Genomic DNA, 26,286 nt, shown 5'->3' on the forward strand with positions numbered 1-26,286 from the left:
CAGTGGTTAAGACTCCACACTTCACTGCAGGGGCTGTGGGATCCATCCCTGGTTGGAGAACTAAAAAAACAAAAGACACAGAAAAAGATGCACATGCCGCATGCCGTGGAGGGAAAAGCAATTCACAAAACTGAAGGAATGATTCCAATTTTGTAAATGAATTCCTGGAAGAGATGTTCACAAATATGTTGGATATATGGTGACTTAACTTGCTTTTCTGTTTGGATATTTATACTCATCAGTTATTTTTTTAAAAATAAAAATTCCAAGCTTCAATTTTAGGGAAAAAAGTCACCAAAAACATAAATAGTAAGTACTAGTTATTTTATTATGGCATAAAGTTCTATTTGTATACATTAACTCAGTTTTACAGTAAAAACATTTTATGTACAACTGTAAAGAAACTGCTGCACAGATAGTTCAACATAAAAACTGGTTGTTTTTTAAAAGTTCATTGAGTTGTCTGATACATAAGTTGGAAAATTCTTTCTCTGTAGAAAATGGTAAAAATGGTATTACTTTCCAGGCTAGCCCAACAAGCCCATTTAAACTGTACAGTAGTTGAATTATGTATTTATAAATATGGTTTGAATTCTGGGATCCAGGAGAAACTGTAGCTTCATTTATTGAGTCATGTTGTCCTAAGCTGTGGAAAGTGAAATTCCCATTCATCTTCTCCCTTACTCTCCCGAATATTTCCTCCTAAAGGACAAGTACACTGTCCTACTTGATAAACCAACCCATTCCTATCCAAACTTAAATGTTTGGGTTGTTTTAAGTATGTTCAGTATCTCAGCAAAAGCAGAGTTTAATAAAACATGATCCACAAGGCAGGAGTAGTTGGTCATCAACTACCTAACTTCCTCTGGTTTGAATGGGAAACCATGAGGAGGTCAAGAGATAAAACTGACAAGTGGATCAAAAAAAGAAAAGCCAAGAGAATGTGAGAGCAGAGACATCCAGTCAGGATTCAAAAACAGAATTGAAATCTTAATAGAAAAAGAATTCTGTCTCAAGAACCAAGGAGTTTGAGTTGGTAATCTGAAAGCCCCTTACTGAAAATGTGACTGAGTAAGCAGCAGTTGGCTGTAAAGACCCAGTCAGAGAAACCAGTGTCTAACAAGATTTCAATTGTTCAAAATAATTAAATGAAAGTAAGATAGGCCATGTGTTTGAATTCCTCATGTCATAGTTTATTTGCTGAAATTCCCAGTACAGAAATTAAAGCAAGAAGACAATGCTACTCTTAAACTCCTGTACCATGTACAAAGTTTCTCAGAGCAATAACACTTGAGACCTCAGAGCAATACTGGCCAGGGGCTATTTTAGGCTCTTCGGTTCCCTCAAAGCAACAACTTAAAAATAACCATAGTTTGTTTTTAAAAAGAACTCTAGGTAGCTGCAACCTTTCAATGAGGTAGCAGTCTAATAGGAAGAGATCCTATACTGTGGCTATATCAGCTAGGCTTTGAGAAATGAAACTGGATTATTGTACCTAAAATCCCCAGCTTGCCTGTTACTAGAAAGACTAACATCATTTTAAAAAAAGCTTTATCATGCACCTTCACTTGTTCTTCTCTTTGCTCTCAATATACATGTTTCCTTCTTGCATGTAGAAAATATTTTCAGTGGTTTTTTTGACTCTTCAGCAATGCAAGTCTCTGCCCCCTATTCCCCTAGTTCTTTCTTGGTAAATAATGTTAATTTTCCAATAGGAGGTGGAGTACATTATCATCAAGCACCATTTATCTAGCCTCCTTACTTAGGAAGAAAGTTATGGGGCCATGTTATACACCTGGAATTCCTTAAAGATACTTGCTTTTAGTAAAATACTTGTATTTACACATATACATTATTTTTAAAATCTGTGAAGAATCACTGAGGCATGAAATCACCTTTTATTGAGAAGCTAAAAATGTATCAAAATGCACATAACAATGGCTAATCTAAACACTATCTCCTATCAAATATATCACCATCCTCCAAATCTAGAGCATATGCAGGCATAAACTGTATTAATCACGGTTAAGTGTGAAAACTTGCTTCCAAACATTGCTATTAATTCTCAGAAGATATATGCTAGAACCATAGGAGTAATTGGTGGGCAAGTGGCTGAGGAATACCAGTTAGAAAACAAAGCTTTGAGTGCTCAAAGTGCTTCTCTAGAAACTGTTGTATTCCCCATGGCATTTAGGAAGGGCACTATTAAGAATGAGTGTGAGTAATAGTTGCTCAGTCATGCCTGACTCTACAACCCATGGACTGTAGCCTGCCAGGCTCCTCTGTTCATGGGATTCTCCAGGCAAGATTCCTGGAGTGGGTTGCCATTTCCTTCTCCAGGGGATCTTCCCAACCCTGGGATCCTGCATTGCAGGAGAGTCTTCACCATCTGAGCCCCCAGGGAAGCCTACTATTAAGAGACATTTCTAAAGTATAAAGACAGGTCAACTTAAAAAGTATTAGCAGATACAGGCTTCACTTTATCTTATAATCTATAAACAATACATTAGAATATGTAATGAATCCATACACCTTTTCAAAAGGAATACCCAAGACGGAAGTAGCAATAAAGTTATAAATGACAGTCATCAATCAGATGAAATAATTTAGATGAAGCTTTTCTCTCTCAAAGAGATGCGGACTGGACAAGTGGTCAGGAAGGAAATACAATGTACTTTTAACTTTGTATGAAAGATAATGTTCAGTTCCACATTGCTGAACATAGTTCTGTTTTTTGCCAAATAAATCCTCTACTTCAGGTTACTGTCCAAATGCTTTATTAAAACTCCGCTTCTGGCCTTTGTTTTGGAATCTGTTACTTTTGTTGCCACCTCCTGATCGCTGTCCTCTGAAGCTTCTACTTCTTTCCCGCTGTCCTCTGCCACCTCGGTTGCCCTCGCGCTGTCCCCTGAAGCCTCGATTGCCTTCCCGCTGTCCTCGGAAGTTGCGATATCCTTCCCGTGGACCTTCTAGCTCTGGTTGCTCCGTGGCCACAGAAAGCTGCCAGCGCCGTGAATCATGCCACTTTTCCTGTTGAGAGAAGGTACTGTTTTTACCTGCTGTGATTTCTACTGAATTCGGTTTCAAAAGGCATGAGAAAGACAATATTTTCACCCTTTTTCTAAAGAAAAACTAGATTGATAACTTAAGTGCTTAAAAGGTCACTGGTCAAAAATAAAGTATCACTATGAGTACCCTCATCATTTATCCAATCTAGTAACTACAGGATATCCACAGCTGTCAGGTAGTAAAACATATAAATATACCATGTATAAACATATTTCTGACAGTACAGAATAACGATATAGCAATTTAAAATGTCGATATAAACCCCCTGTAAAATCCATGGAGATAAAAGCTGGATATTGTTCACAATGTTGTAAACAAAAACAGGAAGGCTGAATAAAGAAAAATATCAATATAAAAAGAATAGCAGAAAAAGTAGTAAAATTTACTTCTTAATGGTCTTTTAGAGCCCAGAGCTGTTGTTTCTCTATTATTCTGTGCTTTAAATAACAAACACTTTACAGTTTAGATACACGTTAACTTCAAAATCTAAGAGAAAAGAATACCTGTACTTCTGTTACTGATGCAGTAGGGATATCAAAGCAAACACCCTAGAAATCAAAACAAATGCAAGTTAAACCAGATTTTGATAAGAATTATAAAATGCACATTAATAGACACTCCAAAAGACTAGGTAATATGTAAAAGACAAACAAAAAGATTAAAAAAGAAAACCCATTTTAGATAAACCTTACACCAAGCCCAACACCATACATCCCCAAAGAACAATAGCAAAAAGCCAGAGCTATTTATGAAAGGACTGAAGACTATTTAGAATTGATTAGAGATCATTCTTGGTTATTACGCTGTGCTAATCCTCACAGAGCAATCAGCTACATTTTATAGCTGAGAAAACAAAGGCTTGATTAGGCTAACTCACTTGTCTAAGATCCCACAGCAGGTAAGAGCAATTTTAAAAACCTGGTAAGCATAGCTCTAAAATAAAACCTATGGTTTAAAACCATTAAAATACACTGCCTTCCTGTAATCAGGATGACCTAACTAAAAGCAGAAAAATAAATTATATTGTTCATTTTCTAGTTTCTGTAATTCAAGCTCCAATGGAAAGTATTTAAAAATTAAATACTATACAGGACAGTATCTTCATTAACAAGCAGTGCCATCATTTCCAATTAAGAAGTCCTCAATCCCTGGCCAAGGAACTAAGATCCCATAAGCCACTGCATGCAGTCAAAAAAAAAGGAAGAAAAAAAAAAACAGAAGAAAAAAGTCCTCCTGTTTCTCAGTGTCCACAAAATAATCAAATTCCCCTCATAAGTGACACAGACACTCCTCTCCCCGGGCTGTCATTAACTGCAAAATTTTGAGGAACATCCATTTCACTAACAATTTACCCAATTATAACCCCTGATAGCATCAGGTACTGTTGGATTTTGCCATCTGTGGGAATCTCCATTCACATATTAACTAACCATTCAATACCAGGCACTCACTGCAGTACAGAGACATCTAGAACAGTTTGGGCCCTTGAGTCGGCCATAGTGTTGGAGACTCTCAATCAGTACACAGCACAGCAAGGCAAAAGTTACATGAATAAACCCAAAGAATGCTAAAGTATACGTAGAGGTACCCCCAACTCTGCCATTTGGCCAGGGGAAGTTTCAAAAAGACTTAAGGCTAAGCCAAGTCATAAAAAATACCATGGAGATAAGAAACACTCTGTAAACAGTGGACTGTGCATACACTAGGATGAAAGAAAGCAACATGTACTTGGCATTGTTGGACTGGAGGGCGCTGGTGGTGAGAAGATAGAAAGGAAGCTGCTAATGAGGACAGGAGCCAGCTAATGAAGAATCCCCATGTGAAAGTTGGGACTCTCTCCCACAGATAATGTGGAGTTGCTTAAGGAGATAAACAACATGGTCAGATAAGCAATGAGTTGAAGATAAACCTGATTTGGTTTACCAGGTCAGTAGTTCTCCAAGTATAGTCCATGTACCACTGGAACCCTGAGATCTTTGAGGCATTCTACCAAGTAAACATTTTTATAATACTACAATGTTCTCTGTCCTCTTCATCCTCTTAAGGATTTTCAAGACACTACATTATAGTTGATATTGTTGTCTGACGACTAACAGAACATATTCTTAATGCTTTATTAGAATTTCAGTCTTAATTTCTAATACATAAATATCAATAGGTATAACCCATATAAACAAAAGCATTTTGGTGTCCCTAACAATTTATTAAGAATGTAAAAAGGTCATTAGAGCAAAATACTTGAGAATTGCTGTAACAGTCTATGCCATTAACTGAGGGCAGGAGTCAGAAGAATGAACACTAGGTTCAAAAGGCAAGATTTTAGATTTTTAATTCAATTTTGAATAATTTTCTGCATTAAGTTGCTTAATAAACCCATCCGGGTGGGGATGTCAGGGAAGTAGATGGGTCTTCAAGTCTGGCACTTTATGCAGATAGTTCAGGCTAGATGCACATGGGGCAGCTGTCAATGACTAAGTGGCAACTGAGGGTCACGGAAGACACTGCCCAGAGAAGACTACAGAATGAAAATATGCAGCATCCCGCAGAACAGGGAAAAGCTACTATACAGTGTTTCACTGCCAGCCTGAAGCCACTGAACCAAGGGGAGACTGCAACAGAGGCCTCAGCCTTACCTGCTTTCCTTTGAGAAAGACCATTCCCTTCACTTTGGAATCAATGTCCTCACCCAGCTGCTCTTTAAGTTCTTTCCAAGCATAACTAATGTTTGGCATTTCAATTGAGCACCGCAAGATCATGGTCACAAAGCCCTATGGAAGGGGAACAAAGTTAAAGTCTCAAAAACAAACGTACGTGATATAAACACTTGTCCTCATGTTTCTAAAATATTTATGAGAAAGTTCTTTCTAAAAACATACCCCTTCCACCCTGCCATTTTAGTACAAGTAAAACTGAGAAGCCCTGAAAAAGACTGGTGCATTGTGCTAGCGCTGGTATCCAGATCATGATATTACACTTTTGTAAAATGTTACCACTGTGGGAAACTGGCCGAGTGTACAAGGAATCTCTCTGTATTAACTCTTACAATTTCACTAGAACCTACAATTATCTCAAAAATTTCAACTTTAAAAAAAAAAAAAGCATTACCTTTTTAAGTTTCTAGGTATGCTGGCTAAAGGAATCATATGCGCTTACATTGTTTATATGACTGGGGTTTTTTTTTAGGATTAAGAAAAATTGACATACGATGCACATACCATAAAATCTGGCATTTTAAAGTATACAATTCAAGGGGGTTTAGTATTGTCACAAGATCTACAATCATCACCAGTATTTGAAATTCCAGAATATGTCAGTATGCCTTTACCCCACCAAAACCCACATTCCCTTGGGCAATCACTGCCATTGTCCTCCTCTAGTAAGACACTGCAACAACGAACTTTCTGTCTCTACGGATTTGTTAATATGTATCAACCTTCATGCAAAAGGTAAAACAACTGGGAAGTTTCAATGGGACACTCAAGTGTCAGAAATTTGACAGGGACCCCTACCGCTTCTGAGTTGATCAAGGAGCGCTGGTCCACAGACGTGGCACCGGAAATGTGGGCCAGGGCTGCGGCCAGGGCTTCCACGGCTCCCTTCTCCTCAATCAGCTTCTCGGCCGATTGCTTGAAGTGACCGATCGCAGTGGGAGGCACAGAGTCCAAGAGCCTGTGGTTTGATGAAAAGTAGATTTGTTAGAAAAAGGACAGTCGAAGTGGACAGATTTCATTTTCAAGACAGCACAATCTTGAGATAAACCAATCTTTCGAACCAAATCTTGCACATGTGTAACATCATTTTGATGTAGTGAATAAAATTATCACATTTCTGTAGCAATAAATCCACTCCTTTGAATGTGTCTAATTCTAATTTACCATCTAACGAAGAAAAATTTATCCAAGAAAACAATAAATAAGACAAGTTTAAAGATGATCATTACACTGTTACAGAAAGAATATAAATAATTTTAAAATGTGCACAATTTTAAAATGTGGACTGGTTAAGTAAACCATAAAACAGATACAATGACATGCCATACTGCCATTAAAAATGTATCAATAAACAACAAACTTTTACAATTAAGTATGTGTTACTTTTAGAATTAGAAAATACTACAGTTATTCTCATTCTGAAATAAAAGAACTCTCAAATCAGGTTATATCAGACCTTTATGAGACTATACATTTGTTAGGAAATGACTATTATCTTGGTGATAAGAAATAAATGTCACATCTCAAAAGTGAAAGAGATCACCCAAGACAAGGAGGAACAAGGCTGCATGAAGCAGCTTCTTTTGGCAAGGCTGCCGCTCTAGAGGCCTTCTCGTGTACCACTAGCATCTTGGTCTCTTTTCAACTTTCTGGCCATCTAACCCCAAATTTTCTTAACTGGCATCACAGGAAACCCTGTCTGTAGGATAAAGAAAAGCATGCTAAATTAGAAAAATGCTGAGTGAAATTCTTTTCATTTGCAAAACTTTCCTGAGCTACTAATATGCTAATATTTAACATTTCTTCTGATCATGAACTTTTTAAAATTAAGTTTCTCACACATTTATAATAGTAACTATGAAAAACACTGTAAAAATGTTGCTCAGACTCTGGTTCTTAAGCAGGGGATGTAGCTCACCACTTGGAAACATCTGAAAAATGACTGGGACCTTTTTGGTGCCACCACACTCAACCTCAGGAATATACTGCACAGCCAGGGATGCTAAACAGCTAAGTATCCTTGCCAATCAAAAAAATGGGCCGAAGACCCAAACAGACACTTCTCCAAAGACATATGCATGGCCAACCAGCACATGAAGAAACACTCAATACCACTAATCATCAGAAAAATGGAAAGAAAAACTACAAAGACCATCACCCCACAGCTGTCAGAATGGTTATTATCAAAAAGATCACAAATAAATGTTGGAGAGGATGTAGAAAAAAGGGAGCTCTTATACACTGTTAATGGGAATGTAAACTGGTGCAGCTACTATAGGCAACAGTATGGAGGTTCCCCAAAAGACTAAAACTAAATTACCATGTGATCTTACAATTGCACTCCTGAGTATATATACAAAGAAAATGAGATCGCTAATTTGAAAAAATTTCATAGCAGCACTAGTCACAATTGCTAAGATATGGAAGCAACCTAAATGTCCATCAACCAATGAATGGATAAAGATGCAGTACATATATACAAGGGACATATATACAAGGATACTATTCAGCCATAAAAAAAGACTTAAGTATTGCTATTTCCAACAACATGGATGACCTAGAGATTATCATAATAAATGAAATCAGAGAAAGACAAATATCATATGATATGACTCATATGTGGAATCTAAAAAAATAATGCAAATCAAACTATCTACAAAAAGGAAACAGATGTGCAAACTTATGGTTACTAAAGGGGAATAGAGTGGAGGGATAAAAGGGATAAATTAGGAGTCTAAAACTAATACAATACAGTAAATCAACTATAGTTCAACAACAGAAAAAAAATTAAGTATTCTTCAATTTGTAGGACAACTGCACATAATGAAGAATGTTCTTGCTCTTATGCAAGTAGCACCTCCAATGATACTGTTAATCTAATCCTTACCATCTAGATATTTTCCATAACTTACACCATATCTAAGATACAGTTATTTAAAATGCCCAACACAACCAAACTATTAATCATGGTTTCCTCTGGTGAACAGGATTGGGCACGATGTGCAGAAATGAGAATTTTTATTTTATACAATTTTACTTCAGCACAGTCTATTTTTTTTAACAAGCAGGTTATAAATTGTTTAAAACACTAAATAGAACATATTTTAATCTAAATTTCATTAATGCACAAAAACATGTAATAAATAGAGCAAGCATAAAACAAACCACAGCAGTGGTAGAGAACATACCTGATGGCATCTTTGCTAGAAGCTTTTATTATCTCTGTTGGAGAAGGAACACCTATTCGTTTAAATTTAATTCCCTACAAGGAAATGAACCATAATTTAATGTACAACATGGCCATCAATTATTCCTATTGAGACCAGCAGTCCCCCAATTTTCTAATACTTACCAAACATATTTGGTAATTATTTAAAACAAAACTTTCACCTTAGAAAGGTTTTTAGATTTATAGAAAAGTTGCAAAGATACAGAGTTCCTGTCCACCTGTACCTACTACTTTGGTACATTTGTCAGAACTAAGAAACCAACACAGCTACATCACTATTAACTGAACCCCAGATTTCATTCAAATTTCACTAGTTTTTCTAATATCCTTTCTTCTGTTGATATATGACCGAGGACACCACACTACCTTTAGTTTACAGTGTCTTCTTGGTCTTCTCTGATCTGTGACAATTTGTCTTTCATGACCTTGACAGTTTCAAGGTGTGCTAGTGAGTATTTTGTAGAATGTCCCTCCATTTGAGAATGTCCGTTTTTCACACAGGGGTTAGACTAGGGTTATGGGTTCAGAGGAAGATGCCCAGAGGTGAATGCCTGTCTCAGTGCATCATATCAAGGGTACATGCCCATCACTGATGTTGACCACGATCACCCGGCCAGGTGGTGCTCCTCCCCAGGGGAGAAAGCCCTCACCCCCAATCCCACTCTGCTCTTTACAAGCTGGTAACTAAGCGAAATCCACTGAAGGTGATTAAAACTCCACCTATCATAGGAGAAAGTATAAAATTCTTCTGCAAGGAAAAGTGCCTTCTTTCCCTTTAAAAAATTTCTCCTTTTGACAGTCTTGTCTTTTATGGTTTTCAAGCAATTCTCCAAACTTCAAGTAACTCCCTAAACCTACACTTAAAATATTTCTGATGTGTTCATTGTGCATCACTGTCAGAAAACTGTCTTTCAAATATCTCAATAAAAAAAGACCCCTTCTCATCATAAATATTAAGACAAAGCCACTGCTTTCAAATGCAAAGTTATTCAAAACAGGCTTTAAATGTAGGACAATATATTAAACACATATTTAATAACAAGCTTTCCGTCATGGCCATGTGCTTAGAAATAAAACTTAAATAAAGTTAATAAAAACCGAATAAAGAGAAAAAGACTGACTTTGGAATTCAACATTAGCTGAACAAAGGCTAAGAAAAATGTTTTACCGCTTTTTGCTCCACTTGGACTAACTGGTATTCTTCTTTGTGCTGGTAAAAGCAGATGCAAACCCCAGTTCTCCCGGCTCTACCTGTTCGCCCAGAACGATGAATGTAGGATTCAACATCCTATGGAAGTAAAACACGTCAGTGATAGCGAACAAGATTCCTGAGAGCCTATGCAGAGCCACGTGTGGCAACAGACATGGGCCGAGAGGGCATGGCGTGAGGGAGGGAGGCGCCTCTGCATTCCAACTTTAAGAACTGAAAAACTCTGAAACCTCTATAACAGTGGTCCGTCCCTATGCTGTGGGTAAATCTGCAAAACGCATTGCTTTCTTAAAAAAGCATTATTTTATTTAACCCACTATATCCAAAAGTTTACCATTTCAGTATGCTATTTCTACAAAACATGTTATCAATGAGATATTGTACATTCTTTCCCCACAAGTCTTCAAAATTACTGTGCATAATAGAAAGTTTAAATATTTAAAAAATTCAATGTGTATTTCATACTGACAGCACGTACAAGTCAATTAAGACTAGCTGCATTTCAAGTAGTACTGAACAGCTCCACGTGCCTGTGGTGCTCATACTAGATAGCGCAGGTATACCGGCTTATTTAAATAAGGTCTATGTTACACACTTATAGGACATCCTGTGTAAGAAATGGTGACTTCGTAGTAATGCATTTTTCCATCACTGTGAATATTAATCCTGAGGGATTTGTCAAATTTGGGGGTAATGGGGTCTTCATGCCTGAAGTGATGGGAACAAGCTCCTTCAGACTAACTTTTATATAAGTGTTCACACCATATAAACTGTTTATCAAGGACCTCTTTGGGAAGTTCCCATCACCCAAGCAGTTTTAACTAGAAGTTGTTAACTACAGGCCTTTCTCGCTTCTCTATTCTCTAGCTCTAAAGTTTATCTACCCTACCACCACCCCATTTAAGCCTTACCAACTTCAAAGTCCAGTTCAAAATTGCACTACCCCCATCCAGCAACCTTTCAGGACAATGCTCTGACCAGAAACTATCTTTCTAACCTCTGCCCACTCACCACACTATCAGTTCTGAGAGAGGTGGTGACGTATGACAGGTTCATTTTAAAATCACCCTTAGCAACCTAACACCCCAAAGAAAGCTATCACTAATCATCTGAAAAGAAACAATACAACTTTCAATTTGTTTTAACACCCAAAAGAAACAACGAAATAAAAGCTAAGTGTAGCTCTGCACAGTAGAAGTATTGTAGCCAGTGAAGTTTATCCAAGATGAATTACTAATTGGGGGGAAAAAAATCTAACTGTAAATCTCTTACCTTTGGTGGAGAACTTTGGACAACCAGATCAACCTCAGGGATGTCTAGCCCACGTGCAGCAACGTTGGTTGCAACCAAAACTCCAAAATCACCATTTCTAAAACCTTTCAGGGTGATTTCCCTTTGCTTCTGTGGAATGTCTCCGTGTAATGACTGGGCATCCTGCCAAAGAAACAAGCTCACTTAAGAATACCAGATCATACAATGCAGGTACTTTTAAAATCACCAATTTGGCCTATAAAGACATTCACATTTTGGTGACACCTCCGCTGAAAATAATACAAAGGGGAAAATATGCCTTCCATGGACAAGTCTCAAATTTTCAATGGTGGTCATTAAATCAACTGTATTCAACTATTTGTTGTCATTCAGTCACTAAGTCATGTCTGACTCTTTGCAAACCCATGAACTGTAGCATGCCAGGCTTCCCTGTCCTATACTATTCAACTACACCAAATATGAGTGATCAAATATTCGTCACAGTAACCCTGGGTTTGAGCCACGCTTTCTTCATCTATGAGATAAGATGGGCAAATCAGATGAACTCTAAGATGTATACTCTATTAATTGAAAGATGCTGTCTCCTTATGGGAAGAGAGGGTAAAGACCAACCTGTCTTATAGCCACATTCTGTGACAACTCCTGGGCTTCTTTCTTTGTTTCGCAAAATATGATAGTACGCCCTTGAAAACCACTGTACACTCGGATCACGTCTCCAATAACTGCTGCCCTCTGAGTCCAGTGGCACTTGATAGCCAGATGCTTAGGAAAGAAGGGAAAAAAGATTATTCAGTAAAGCCTCGCTAGAATCTAAAATCATCTGCCCAAGTCTAATGATACTAAAAGCAATTGTTTAAGCCTGACTAGAGAAAACTTCCACCACCACTGTTTGGAGGGGAAAAAAACTAAACAACTAAAGCAGAGAGCCTTTCCTCTTTCACCAAAAAGTACCCTGCTTCTTTATCCATTTTTTGACCTAACCCAGAAAATGTAAGAAAAGAAATGCTGTTCCTAAATTCCCACAAGAAACCAAATAACAGACAGCAGGAAAGCCTCTGTGTGTTCTGTTCTTTCATCCACTTAAACATGCAATCAGTAGTCAGTTTCCGTACAGGTCTGTTGCTTGGATGCAATAAATTCCACTAGGTACCAGACCCTAAGGAAAAAACAGCTTCAACACCAACACTAGGGTTCTGTTGCCCTCTAATATATAAACTCAACGTGTAATGTCACTCCACTTACTAATTTATATAAAGTTCCAAAAGACTCTTCAATCAGGCTACCAGATGATGAAATTTAGAAAAAACAGATACCATTTACCACTCGATTAGAAACATAACTTTACTTGGCTTTTCACATAGATTTAGTACTTATCTGGAAAAGGAGTTTGTTTTTGCAGTCTAAATACAATCACATAGGGAAAAACATTATATATTATTTGTAACTAACGCCAACAACTGAATGAATCATTTACCTCTACAGTTATCGCTGTTTTCTGTGTCTTTTTACCAATCAGGTCCACTTGTTCATATGTAGATTTCATGTATTTCTTAGCAACATTAAACACCCAATAGGGGCAAGTTGCAGAAAAAAGCAATGTTTGGGGATTGTCTTCTGAATCTTTGAGGGAGAAAAAAAAAAGTATGAATTCAAAATAGCCTACACAGACAGAATTCCACTTCACCCTTCCAATTTTTCCAGGGTCCATTCAACATTCTACAAGAAACGCTTGTGACACCAAGCCAGGCTGAGAACATAAAAATTAAAGACATCAAGGTTCCCAGTAGGCAAAGAAATATTGCCTTAATAATTTAAGTAAAGGATTCTTGAAATACCCGAGAACTTTAAAGTTATTTTGCTTTCTAACCATCGGCCCTTATGAACCAAGAGGTAAATCTGTCCTTTCTAATGAGACCTACTAAGTGGGCAACACCAATTAAAGAGGTCCAATAACCAACGAATTTAAGTCACTAAATAACCTGTAATCAACACAACAGATTCTGTACTCATCTATTCTCCCAAGCAATTCCTCAGCATTTGGAGGTTAGAATTCTAGTTTATTCATTTTTTGAGGTCAGACACTAAAAGTAACTCCCCAACCTCAATTTTTTTGCTCTTAGAATACCACTCAAAGTTTGCTTTTAGAATACCACTGCATTTTCCTATATTTCAAATGGTAGCATAACTGACAGAACCCTTCGGAGAGCAAGCTGACACTGTATATTGAGGAACATGAACTATTTATACCTTTCAAATCAGATCTCCTTGTTGTTTGAAGTAACGTGTCTACATAAAAATGCCTGTCAGCAAATTTATGTTATGTAAAAAGTAAAATATACAGGCAGATTATCATGGCACAAATAGTTCATGGAGTTTTACATGTACAGTATGATTACCATTAACATATACACACAATAGCACAAATCAGGAATAAACCAAAAACAAAGTATACCAAGTTGGCTTCTCTTATTTTCCCAAATTTTCCCAATTGTAATTATGTGCAAATCATGGAAATTTCCTGCCAACTTCCTAAGGCTTCATTCAACTTTCAGAAGACTACTTAATCACTACCCTTCCTCCGATCCCTTATGCCAGTTCTTGAATGTGGAATTTACCTTTCTTGTATGCTACACATAAAATCTCTTCCACTTGATCAGCAAAGCCCATATCCAACATCTGGTCAACTTCATCCAGGACAACATGCTTAAGTTTGGTGAGATCTAGCTTGCCATTCTGCAGGTGGTCTTTGATACGACCTGGTGTCCCAACTAGGATATCAATCCCATTCTTCATGCGTTCAACTGTAAAGAACACCAATGATGAGATATGCTGCATTTTTAAGTCCTTTTATTAATCTGGAACACCAATTTGATATATTTTTTATTCTAAAATATTTATTAACTACAAGTATTAATACAAAGTACTATGCCAAGTACTTTAGATAGAGACACTTGAAGCACTCCTTGACCTACTGGGGAAATATGTAAGAAATGACAGTCAAAGACTTTCCTTGCAGTCCAGTGGTTAAAACTCCATTCCCAATGTAGGGGGCACGGGTTCAATCTTGGTGGGGGAACTTAAGATCCCACATACCACACAGTGTAAGTGGGATGGAAAAAAATAGAGTGGCAGTCCAATGTACTACCTGACATAACAAAAAAAAAAAAGCACCAATGAGGGATGGTAGCACCAGGAAAGAGATTATTTCCCTTATTAGTGGAGGGTGTCAATATTTCAAAAAGTGAAAACGAGTATTTAAAAACAGTAACTTCCTATAGGCAAGAATGCCAGGAGAAATATCAATAACCTCGGATATGCAGATGACACCACACTTAACGGCAGAAAGTGAAAAGGAACTAAAGAGCCTCTTGATGAAGGTGAAAGAGGAAAGTGAAGAAGCTGGCTTAAAACTCAACATTCAAAAAACTAACATCACAGCATCCGGTCCCACCATTTCATGGCAAATAGATGAGGAAACCATGGAAACAGTAACACTTTTTCTTGGGCTCTAAATCACTGCAGATGGTGACTGCAGCCATGAAATTAAAAGAAGCTTGCTCCTTGGAAGAAAAGCTATGACAAACCTAGACAGTATATTAAAAAACAGAGATATTACTTTGCTGACAAAGGTCCGACTAGTCAAAGCTATGGCTTTTCCAGTAGTCATGTATGGATGTGAGAGCTGGACTATAAAGAAGGCTGAGCACCAAAGAATTGATGCTTTTGAACTGTGGTGTTGGAGAACACTCTTTAGAGTCCCTTAGACTGCAAGGAGATCAAATGAGTCAATCCTATATGAAGTCAATCCTGAATATTCATTGGAAGGACTGATCCTGAAGCTCCAATACTTTGGCCACCTGTCACAAAGAGCCAACTCACTCAAAAAATCCCTGATGCTGGGAAAGACTGAAGGCAAGAGAAGTGGATGACAGAGGATAAGATGGTTGGATGGCATCACCAACTTGATGGACTTGAGTTTGAGCAAGCTCCGGGAGATGGTGAAGGATAGAGAAGCCTGGCATGCTGCAGTCCATGGGTCACAAAGAGTCGGATATGACTGAGTAACTGAACAACAACATAGGCAAGCAGATATAGGAGGAATGACAGGATAGATGGGCAAGTATTATAAGAAAGTGTAGAGATGTTCAGAAAAGTGGGGTTCAATGTAACTGGGGTGAGATGGTAATGATACAACTTTGTTTCTATCCTGTTTTTGAAAATTAATTTTTATTGCTGTATAGTTGATTTACAATGTTGTGTTAGTTTCAGGTGTACAGCACAGTGTTCCCTGTGCCATATACAGAAGGTTCTTATTAGTTATCTGGATGTAACTTTCTATCGAGTTATTACTGTAGTGAGGAATCTACTGCTAGGTTCTTGACATGCTTACCCAATTTCATCCTCGCAACACTGCAGGGTGAGTTTAGCAATCCTACATGAATAAACTAAAGTGCAGAAAAATCAAGCGACTTAAACTAAAAAATCACTCAGGTACTCTGTGAGCAGAGGTTAGAGGCAAACCCAGGCCATTCTGATGCCAAAACCTATGTTAGTTCCAAAAGAGATAATCACAAGTCTTGTGTGCCAATACTAAGACTTTTGTCATTTTTTATATTATTTGTAAATTTTTATTTTATATTGGAGTATGCTGCCACTGCCCAGCATCCTGAGAGATTATCATATTGCATTTCACTAGCCCAGGAAAAAATAGAAATTCAAAGTATAGTTGCTACTAAATATGTATCATTTTTGTACCACTGTAAAATCATGAACTCTTTAAGTCAATTCATCTTAACTCAGAGACCTTAAGTTACTGTCAGGGACCTTAAGTAGCTCTTTGGCTACATGGTTATCATATCAGTAGGATAAATTCCTGTAAGTAGAATTATTGAGTAAAAGGGTTTATGTATTCCAATTTAAAGAGGTGGTTTAATTCTCTAGTAGTCAAAGAATATGCCTGTTTTCTCATTCAAGGAATTGTCAAACTATCTTTTATCCTTTGATAGTCTAACAAGTAAAATATTCATTATAACTTTAATTTACATCTCTAATTGTGAATGAAACTGAATTTTATTTCATATATTACAATCCACTTTCTTATGTGAAATATTAATGCTCTGTTTCTTTCTTTTTTTTTTTTTAATGCTCTGTTTCATCTTGAATCTTTTCCTTATTGATATACATCTTAAGGGCTTCTCTGGTGGCTCAGCAGTAACGGATCTACCTGCCAACGCAGGAGATCCACCTGCCGATGGATTCCATCTCTGTGTTGGGAAGATCACCTGGAGAAGGAAACGGCAACCTGCTCCAGTATTCTTGCCTGGAAAACCCCGTGGACAGAGGAGACTGGCAGGCTATAGTCCACAAGGTCAGAGAGTCAGACACAACTTAGCAACTGAACAACAGCTGATTTACAATGCTGTTTTAGTATCAGATAGATAGCAATGTGATTCAGTTATACATATATCTATTCTTTTTCAGATTCTTTCCGTATACAGGTTATCACAGAGTATCGAGTTTCCTGTACTATACTGGAGTACCTTGTTGATTACGGTTCATTTCTAGAAGCGATCCCAACCTCCTAACTTAGTTCCCACCCTCCACCCCTGCCACCTTTCCCTTTTGATAATGTAAGTTTGTTTTCTTCCTTTTTGGGGTCCCAGGGAATGGAAGCTAGGGGCTGGATTGGGCTGTGTGGCTTGCAGGATCTTAGTTTCCTGATCAGGGACCAAACTGGGGCCCTGGCAGTGAAAGCACGGAGTCCCAACCATTGGACCACCAGGGAATTCACAAATATGAGTGTGTTTTCTAAGTCTGAGAGTCTGTTTCTGTTTTGTAAATATGTTAACTTGTTTCATTTTTTTAGACTCCATATATAAGTGATACCATATACTTGTCTTTCTCTGCCTGAGTTATTTAGTATGATAATCTCTAGATTCATCCATCTTGCTGCAACTGACATTATTTCATTCTTTTTATGGCTGAGTAGTATTCCATTGTATGTATGACCATATCTTTACTCATTCATCTGTCCAATATGAAGACTTTCAAAAGGCTTAAGTCCCTTCCTGAATTATGTATCTGACCTACAAAACAAAGTTTCTAGGTCTTAAATTGGGAAATAATGGAATATTATAGGAGGGGATACATTATGGCCCTTGGCACCAGAAAAAGGAAAGGCTGCCTTCAGTAAAAAGAGGCAAAGACCCAAGGTCCTTGACAGATTAAAAAGAATAACCTTGAATTCTGACTTTCTAGTTCCTGGACTCTGTCCTCTTAGGCTCAGCAAGGCATTACTGCAGTCTTTAGGTAAACACAGATAAATAATAACAAAAGTCCTAAGATCCATATACAGATTTGACACATCATCAGGCAGGACCGTGTGCCTGACCATCTTTAAACAATAACGGCAAAAAAGAGAGTTCCCTGGTGGTCTAGTGGTTAGGATTAAGCACTTTCACTGCCATGGCCCAGGGTCAATCCCTGGTTGGGGAACTGACATCCTGCAAGCCACATAACATGACCAAAAAATAAAAGAGAAAAAAAAAAGACAACAGAAAACCACCATAAATGACTAAATCAGGTAGGAAAAGACAGATGTCAAAGTCAGAAGAAATTCAATCAGGTCATCTTAAAAGTAGATGGCATTTTCCTTTCCTCACTTGTGGATTAACTTACTTTGTCCTCCATAGGGAGTTCCACCATAAAAACAAGCCACTGCCAGCTTTTTTGTGATGTCACTGAAATCTCTGCTTACTTGACTTGCCAACTCCCTCGTGGGTGCAAGAACCAGTACCTGAAAAGAAAAACTAATAATGGAATCCAAAGTATTATGCAATAATTGTTTAACAAATTTCCAAGGCACCAGGAGGTTCAATTCATTCTAACAATTACTTTCAAAATATCTATAATAATACCTACAATAACACACAACAGATTTCTACCAAACCAAAAGGTAGAGCCTAGACTTAAATTCAGGTAGCCAGGATACAAAGTCTGGAATCGCCACACTACAGTGAAATGGAAGTAGAATGGAAGTCAGAAGAGTAAGAGCAGACCAATATGGTGAAGGGGTTTGAATCATAAAAGAAAACGCAACACAAGACCACAACAGACCCTCAAATAGGGTAACAGCATGAAAACAAATGTGAGTTAAGAACAACCTAACACATCATTCAACAGGTATTTACTGAACATCCATTATATACCAGGCACTATTCCAGGTGCCAAAATAATTTTTTGTTACAGCTACTGAAATTACAGACAAATAACAGTAAACAAATGAATTAATGAGGAGGGGGCATGGATACTGGAAAGCCCATGAATGAGGTGAGGCCAAAATGTCAGGTACAACAACCCAAAGCCAAGGTGACAACACAGGCATTTCAAGGAGGTCAAGGTCTGGATGCCAAGTTCTTTAGAAATGAGCTCAATAAGCACCATCCTCATCAGAGGGCTTGGCCTCTTCACATTGAATACTCCTTCCCATTCAGAAATCTCTATTAAAAATGCTTTCCCCATTTTAGGCAAAAATGCAGACACTTGACAAAACCCTTGAGCCCCAGGGACATCTAAAAGTCTTAAAGAAATACATAAGCATTAATAATAGAGGTGATCATTACCATGGAACAAATTACAATATTTAAATACATAAGGTTTGCAGTCAACAGTCTTAAAAGAATTATCCTGATTTATATCTTCAGATAAAGATCTCTAGTGAAAAAGATCTTAAGAAAAAGGCCTTAAGAACTCAAAATGAAACAAAGGGATATATAAGTGAAGTTCAAGCAATGTCTCTTTTCTCTGCGGACTTGGAACCTGTAAACTCTAAAGACTGTTAAAGATACTTACCTGAGGGGCACGACCTCTCTTCCGGTCTTGCAGTTCTCCAAGAAGTTTCTCAACCAAAGGGATAGCAAAGGAGAATGTCTTTCCAGTTCCTGTCCGCGCCTGTGCAATCAAATCCTTCCCACTATAGACATGGTGAAACGTCTTTGCTTGTATAGGAAACAGGAAGGTCACCCCACGGGCTGTGAACAAATGAGCCATGTTACCTGACTGTGCAGTTCTTAAAGCCTCAGTCATACTGGAGGATGAAAGCATAGCTGGGCTTCTGATCCTGCAGAATTCTAGAATTCTACATTCTGGTCATATCTACAAAGTTAAGTTCAAACATATTCTGGCAATGAAGAATCTTCATGACCAAAAAATATCAATAAGCTTTAAAGCACTAGAGTACAGTAAATAATTATCTTAAGAGATGAAGCCCCTTGTCACGAAATCTCATCCACAGGCCAATATAAGCCCCAAAATCAGGCATTTTGCTGTCTTGACTGCACCACACCTGATTCAGAAAACACCTAAGTTGAGCATCTGTGACTTTCTACTTGGTTCATAGGCAGAGTACTAACCTGAGTTCTGAGTCAGGCTAGTATCATTAACCTAAAGATGCCTCAGGAAGTGCAAGAGTGTAAAAAAGAAAATACCAACATGGCATCAACTATTTAATTGCACCAATACTATTATCAGTCATTATACTTCTTAATATACATAATGTACTTTTTATTTTTTTTAATATATTGAATAAATTTTAACCATTCGTTTAAGAGGCAGTAAAGGCCATCACTAGTTTAGTCCTTTACCAAATATACAGACCTACTTCATTATATGGCTGTGTATATCATCTTCCAATAAGAACATGTCCCAGCTTATCTCAACAAAACCAGTAAAGTGCTTCCAAATAATGTGTTCTAACATTATACAATATTTCCAATATTACCTTTAAGAAGTTTAATAGTTTCTTCAGATATGGGAAAATTAGAGAAAGCTCCTTCTTTTTGCTCCACAGTCATTTCCTATCAAATAAAGGCCCACAGAAAGAAATCAGTAACTTTACCCTTAAAGGTTAAATACAGGAAGCCTCCTAAGAAATTATTCTAAAACATTTCTTCTAAATCAACCAAAAAGGCACAAACACTCTGGTAAGTAAATCAAGACTTGAAAAGGATAAAGAGATAGTAATCTATAAAACTCTAACAGAAGAAAATTTTATGGCAATTATATACAGTACAGATATACCACATATGGCTAGTGAAAGCAGATTCAGTCTCAACTAAGAACTTTTACAGTTATTCCAAATCAACAGTACACTGGTGAACAGGTTATTAACCACTTCCCATAGCAACATCTTTCATATATATCCACAGAAAATAAGGGATAAGCATTTATGACAAATGATTACACTGGCACTATGTGATAGTGAAAAATCTGAATGTCCAACAATTGAATAATTAAGTGAATTTCTAAACATCTATATGATGGATATAACCACTAAAAATATTTAATATTTAAAAGTAAGGAAAATGCCTATATACAAATATAGGCAATGGGCTTCCCTGGTGGCTTAGTGGTAAACAATCCACTTTCCAACGCAGGAGACATAAATTCAATCCCCAGTCAGGAAAGATCCCACATGCCACAGAGCAACTAACCCCATGCACCACAACTATTGAGCCTGTGCTCTAGAGCCTGGGAGCTGCAATTACTGAGCCCAAGTGCCATAACTACTGAAACCCACAAGTCTTAAAGCCCGTGCTCCCCAACAAGAGAAGCCACCACAATGAGAAGCCCAGGTATGCCATCCAAGAGTAGTTCATGGAGCAACAAAGACTCAGCACAGTCATAAATAAAATTATTTTAAAAATAAAAATATAGGTAAGCTAGGAAAAGGCAAGATACAATGTTGATAAAATCATAATCTGACAAAAAATAGCTGTATATGTTTTTTATAATCAGGAATAATTTTTTAATCTTGATTACATCCCTATAGCAAAGAGAAATTTACTAGATTTAGCATTTTTCTTTGATGATTGAGCTTCTGAAAGATAACAGTATTAGCTTCCAAAAGGACATTTAAACATCGTATTCAACTCAAGTTAGTTAATGACCTAAGCAAAAAGACTTGTGCAATCAAGCAAGCACCTTTTCAGTGGTTCTACTTAATCATGATTTACTAGGTGAAACCCTCAGAGGGATGCTGGAGTACATATGCATAACTATATACCTCCTGTTGATTTCTGACTTGAAAATAAGCAGATCAAGTGTGGAGAGAAGACATTCTCTAAACTTAAACCTTGCTTAGTTGCAAAGGAGGCATTCTGACACTGCAGTTTTTAAAATACTCACCCTGCACCTCAAGAGAGGTGCTATGAAGTGCTGACACATCCAATTTCCTCCCATTATTAAATAATATGTGTAACAATTATATACTTATTTACCTAAATCAACATCAAAAGATACATTCTACATATTAAAATGCAACTTCACCTGCTCTAACTCACTGTTTTCTTCACTGGCAGCTTCCTTGGAGTTGGAGTCCGGTCCAGAGTCAGGGAATCCATTCTTGAGGTTGGGGCTTTTCTCTTTAATTTCTCCATTTATTTCTTTTTCTTTCTTCATCTTTTTGGGCTTAGGTGCACCCAATTCTTCCTCAGAAGGCTCTTCATTTTTTAGAGCTTTTTTGGTTTTAGGAGAAACTGTCTTTTCACAGGGCTCCTTTGATTTTTTTGAACTTTTGGTTTTAGGAGAAATAATGTCATCTTGAGATGGCTCTTCCTTCTTTTTTGCATTTTTAGATTTAGGAGAATTCACGTCAACCTCAGAAGTCTCTACTTTCTTTTTAACCTTTTTAGCTTTGGAAGAAATCATTTCTTCTTTTTCTTCTGCTGCCTCTTCAGTCTTACTAGATTTTGGCTTCTCTTTCTTACCTTTCTAAAAAATAAAGACAATGCAAATGCTGAGCAAAGCACTGATACAGTTGCATAATATATCAATTATGCATTATTTCAAGATCACATAATTATGAAAAATACAATTTGGAGGCATTTTTCAACATGTGTACTTCCACCTTGCACTAAGGCAAAAATCAAGCAATATGTTTTTTAATACTGTTTCTTGGCTAACATGGAGAGAATAATATACCAATAACTTCATTAGCTTGGAAGAGAATGCTACTTGGTAACTATTCAATTGTACAAGCTGTACAGTCCAATTTTTATAAGGGACTTGGAATGGCTCACACGGTTCTCCAACATGTTCTAAACCACAAACGACAGGAAGTGATCAAGAACAATTTAACTGAATTCAACTTGATTAAGTTAATAGGAGCAGGTACATCCAAAGATAGATGATATTAAGCAGATTTCTTTCTCTGCTTGAAGCCCACTACAGGTAAAAAAGAGATTCATAATCTCTGCCTTGCTTTTCTCAAAAATGCAAAGAAATTTACATACAGACACTTTATGAACCACAAAGCTGTAAAAACCCAATCTATCACCTCATCCATAAAAAAGATATACCTAACTTAAAAGGAAAAACAGAGAGCACAAAGTCACAAGTAAATGGAACAAGGGAAACCTCAAAACCAAACTAGATTACAGTTCCGAGTTGAAATGTCTGACCACCTCCATCTTTTCATATTTCTGAAAACTTAGTGAAAATGTGTTTTACCTTCTGTTAAAACCTCTGTGGCAGAGCCTCAGGCCAAGGCAAGAAATATGGGTACTATTTTATTGAGCTGAAATCTGCCTCCAAAAAACTTCAGGCTTGGCCTCTGCTCTTAAATCGTGGATGAACAGTAATCTCTCTCATATGACCTATCCTTCCATCTGAAAAACAATCTGGTCCACTCCATCTTAAGGCTTCAATTCTATCATCCCTTTGTTCCACCAAAGGGAGCGGATTTTCAGTCCCTGTAGACTGCTTTGGAACGCAGTGGAGTTTGCTGGTCGTGTCCTTTCTAACTTCAGCATCCCACAACTGAATAGGCTGGCCGATGCAAGGCAAGGAAACCAGGACTACTTCCTCCCCTTGGGGACAAGTCTCTGCTCCCTCCGCTTCCTACAATCAAAAATATTGCTGCTGGCGAAACTCTCCCGTTAAGAAGACCCAGAAAGAGCAGGAAAGAAATTCTAAGTCATGAACAACACAAGTTCCTAGGGACAATCTTTGTTCTCTCTGACCTTACCTCAGAACAGAGAATCAGTCACAAGTTAAATCGCTTTCTAAGGAAGTAACAGGAAGGAAGCAGACAGCTATCGAGGTAACTTAAGACTACCGCACACTGCTGGCTTATATTAAAAAAACACGGTGTGCAGTCAGCACAACACGTCTACATTTCCACGGGAAATCTGGCCAACATTAAGAGGAACTGAACTACTTTTTCGTCTAGGGGCCGCTTTCCGGAAAACTATATTCACACCACTAGGGTAAAAAATGTCACGACGGACGCCACCCACGTGTCCAGATGGGTTTCTGGCTGCGCCACTTCAGGAGGAAACGCTGTTCCCTCTTTTGACTTACAATTCCCTCCGCGCACTCTCACGCCGGGAGGTCCGAGTCTGGGCCAAAACGTGGGGCCTAACGGTGACCAGGTGTCGGACGTCCAGACTCTGGGACCACGTGGGACACCGGCCGGCTCACTAGTTCCCACCTGCCCAGACTTCTCGGCAACGCGCACACCGCCCGTGGAGAGCACCGACCATCCCCGAAACCCACGCGGGTCTCCGGCCGGGCAGGGTCCGCGCGGCGCGCCTAGTTCCCCAGCCCGGGCTCCTACTCTTAGCGCCCGGGCCCTCGTCCTGCCTGGTCCCAAGTCCCTCGGCCCTCAGTGGTACCTTCTCATTTTGTTTACGCGGCATCTCCACTTTTGCCACGGCTGCGTCTGACTCCAAATCCGCGTCACTAAGCAGTTTCCCCGGCATCACTCAGCACAAGCTGTACAGGCCGACCAGTCTCGTCTACCGCGTGGAGAGGAAGAGAAAACGCCGCCCCTGCAGCCCACCCAGCTTTCGTCACTTCCTGTAGTAAAGCGGAAGCGGAAGGTACCGGGAAGCGAGGGCGTCGGTGGTAGTATCAAAGGAGCTGCTTCTCACATCCGGAGGACTCTGACTTAACTGCTTATGGCCCCTAGACTAGAAGGCTTGTATAGAAGGGTAGGAATCCCATAGACGGAGGAGCCTGGTAGGCTGCAGTCCATGGGGTCGCTGGGAGTCGGACACGACTGAGCGATTTCACTTTCACTTTTCACTTTCTTGCATTTGGAGAAGGAAATGGCAACCCACTCCAGTAATTTTGCCTGGAGAATCCCAGGGACAGGGGAGCCTGGTGGACTGCCGCCTATGGGGTCGCACAGAGTCTGACATGACTGAAGCGACTTAGCAGCAGCAGCAGCAGCAGGAGAAATCACAAAGGTTGATTTTATTCTCCTTCGAACATTGCCCAGATTCTCGCTAGCCCCGGCCTGATAAATGAAGATTTGAAGTTGCTTTTGAGTGGCGCCTCTTCAGTGCTTTGTATCAGATTGCTCTCATTTGTAAGGTCCTTTCACGCGCAAACGCGCGTGATGTGTAATCATCCTGTGGAAACGTCGACCCTTGAAAGAAGACGCCCAGACTCACAAGCCTGGATAAGAACTAGATGTTAAGCGGGTCTGGTCATTCATTCATGCGTGCGCTCAACATATATCCGCTGAGCATTCACCGTGTCTGGTGTGAGAAACAAGATTGGGATTCGGCACAGAAGTCTGTCTTTCAATAAACTTTGTAAACTGGGGGGAGATGGAGAAGTGTCAGTTGTTTTGAAGGCATAAATAGGCACTTAAACCAGCCTTGGGACCTGTAGAAAGGGTCCCCAAACCATGTAGACTTCTACTAGAAAATACCGGGGGTCTTAGTCTTGCAGAATTTGGACATAAACTACTTAAAGCGGTTGAGGGAAAGTGGTCCACTGAATGACGTATGACCAATATCGCTAAACTTCCTGTGAAGAACTATTGAGGCAAAGAATTGGGAGCTGCTTCATCATAAAATCTTTTTTTTTAATGGGTTGAAATCTTTCCTGTCTTTGAAAAACTGAACCGCTTGCTCTGTGATTTTGGCCATATTTCTTAATCTGAATCTGAGTTTCTTATGCATATCGGGGATAACAAAACCTACTTCATCGGTTGACAAAATTAAGATAATGAATGAAAAAGGGTTAGCATTGTCTGGCACACAGAATACAACAAATAAGAGCTATTTAAACTGATAGGGGGAACTATACCCAACATTTTGTAATAACCTATGAGAAAATAATCTGAAAAAAATAGATATATGTATATCAGTATAACTGAATCACTAAACTCACACTATAAATCAACTATACTTCAATTAAAAAATAAAAACATGAAAAAAAAAGCCTCATAGGTATGTCAAGGTTTTTAGAAAGAACTCAAAATGTAATCACTTTGTGACTTAGGGAAATACTGGGAGTTTCATTTCTGTATTTCGTAAGATTAGCTTTTATTGCACATTCTTTAATCTGACAGTTCAAAGGAAATTGTTCATGTTTCACACATTATGTTTCACAGTGTCAATCTTTTAACAGATAAATTTATGTAAATATATGATGCTTTCACTTAACACCCTGTGATATCCTTGAGCCAGGAGCTTTGATTGATTTATCCATCTTTGTATCCTTAAGATTTTGGACAGTTCCTGGCAGACTTTAGCCTACCACTAGTAGTGGGGTAAGGAAGGAACCCTTTGAAATAAATTTTAGTTATATGTCCAGGCAGGAAAGCAATTAGGAAGTTGCAGTCTAGTCAATAAACCACAGAATTCATGATGCTGCTGTGTATTATATGGCTGTACACAGCACAGGGACATTTTTAATACTGACAGATGCTCAACAACAGAATAAGCCCAGAATGCTACTAAATGGGGAATTTTTGTGAAGGCTCATACAGTAAATTCTTT

The 26,286-nt window shown here is 38.3% G+C and overlaps 1 protein-coding gene across 1 annotated transcript; it reads right to left on the minus strand.

Annotated features, from left to right (window-relative positions):
• Positions 1-307: 307 nt before the first annotated feature.
• Positions 308-24,356, minus strand: DDX21 (DExD-box helicase 21). Its single transcript, XM_040242240.1, has 15 exons — positions 24,166-24,356; positions 21,818-22,261; positions 20,271-20,346; positions 19,343-19,521; positions 18,170-18,287; positions 14,107-14,292; positions 12,966-13,111; positions 12,104-12,253; positions 11,492-11,653; positions 10,178-10,297; positions 8,969-9,042; positions 6,579-6,738; positions 5,703-5,837; positions 3,573-3,617; positions 308-3,030 (listed from the first exon to the last, which is right to left on the minus strand). The coding sequence occupies exons 1-15, from the start codon at positions 24,250-24,252 to the stop codon at positions 2,761-2,763; spliced, it is 2,352 nt and encodes a 783-aa protein (XP_040098174.1). The 5' UTR covers positions 24,253-24,356; the 3' UTR covers positions 308-2,760.
• Between the last annotated feature and the right edge of the window lie 1,930 nt (positions 24,357-26,286).

The sequence above is a fragment of the Oryx dammah genome, unplaced genomic scaffold (assembly GCF_014754425.2).
Source record: "Oryx dammah isolate SB20612 unplaced genomic scaffold, SCBI_Odam_1.1 HiC_scaffold_6, whole genome shotgun sequence".
Lineage (NCBI taxonomy): Eukaryota > Metazoa > Chordata > Mammalia > Artiodactyla > Bovidae > Oryx > Oryx dammah.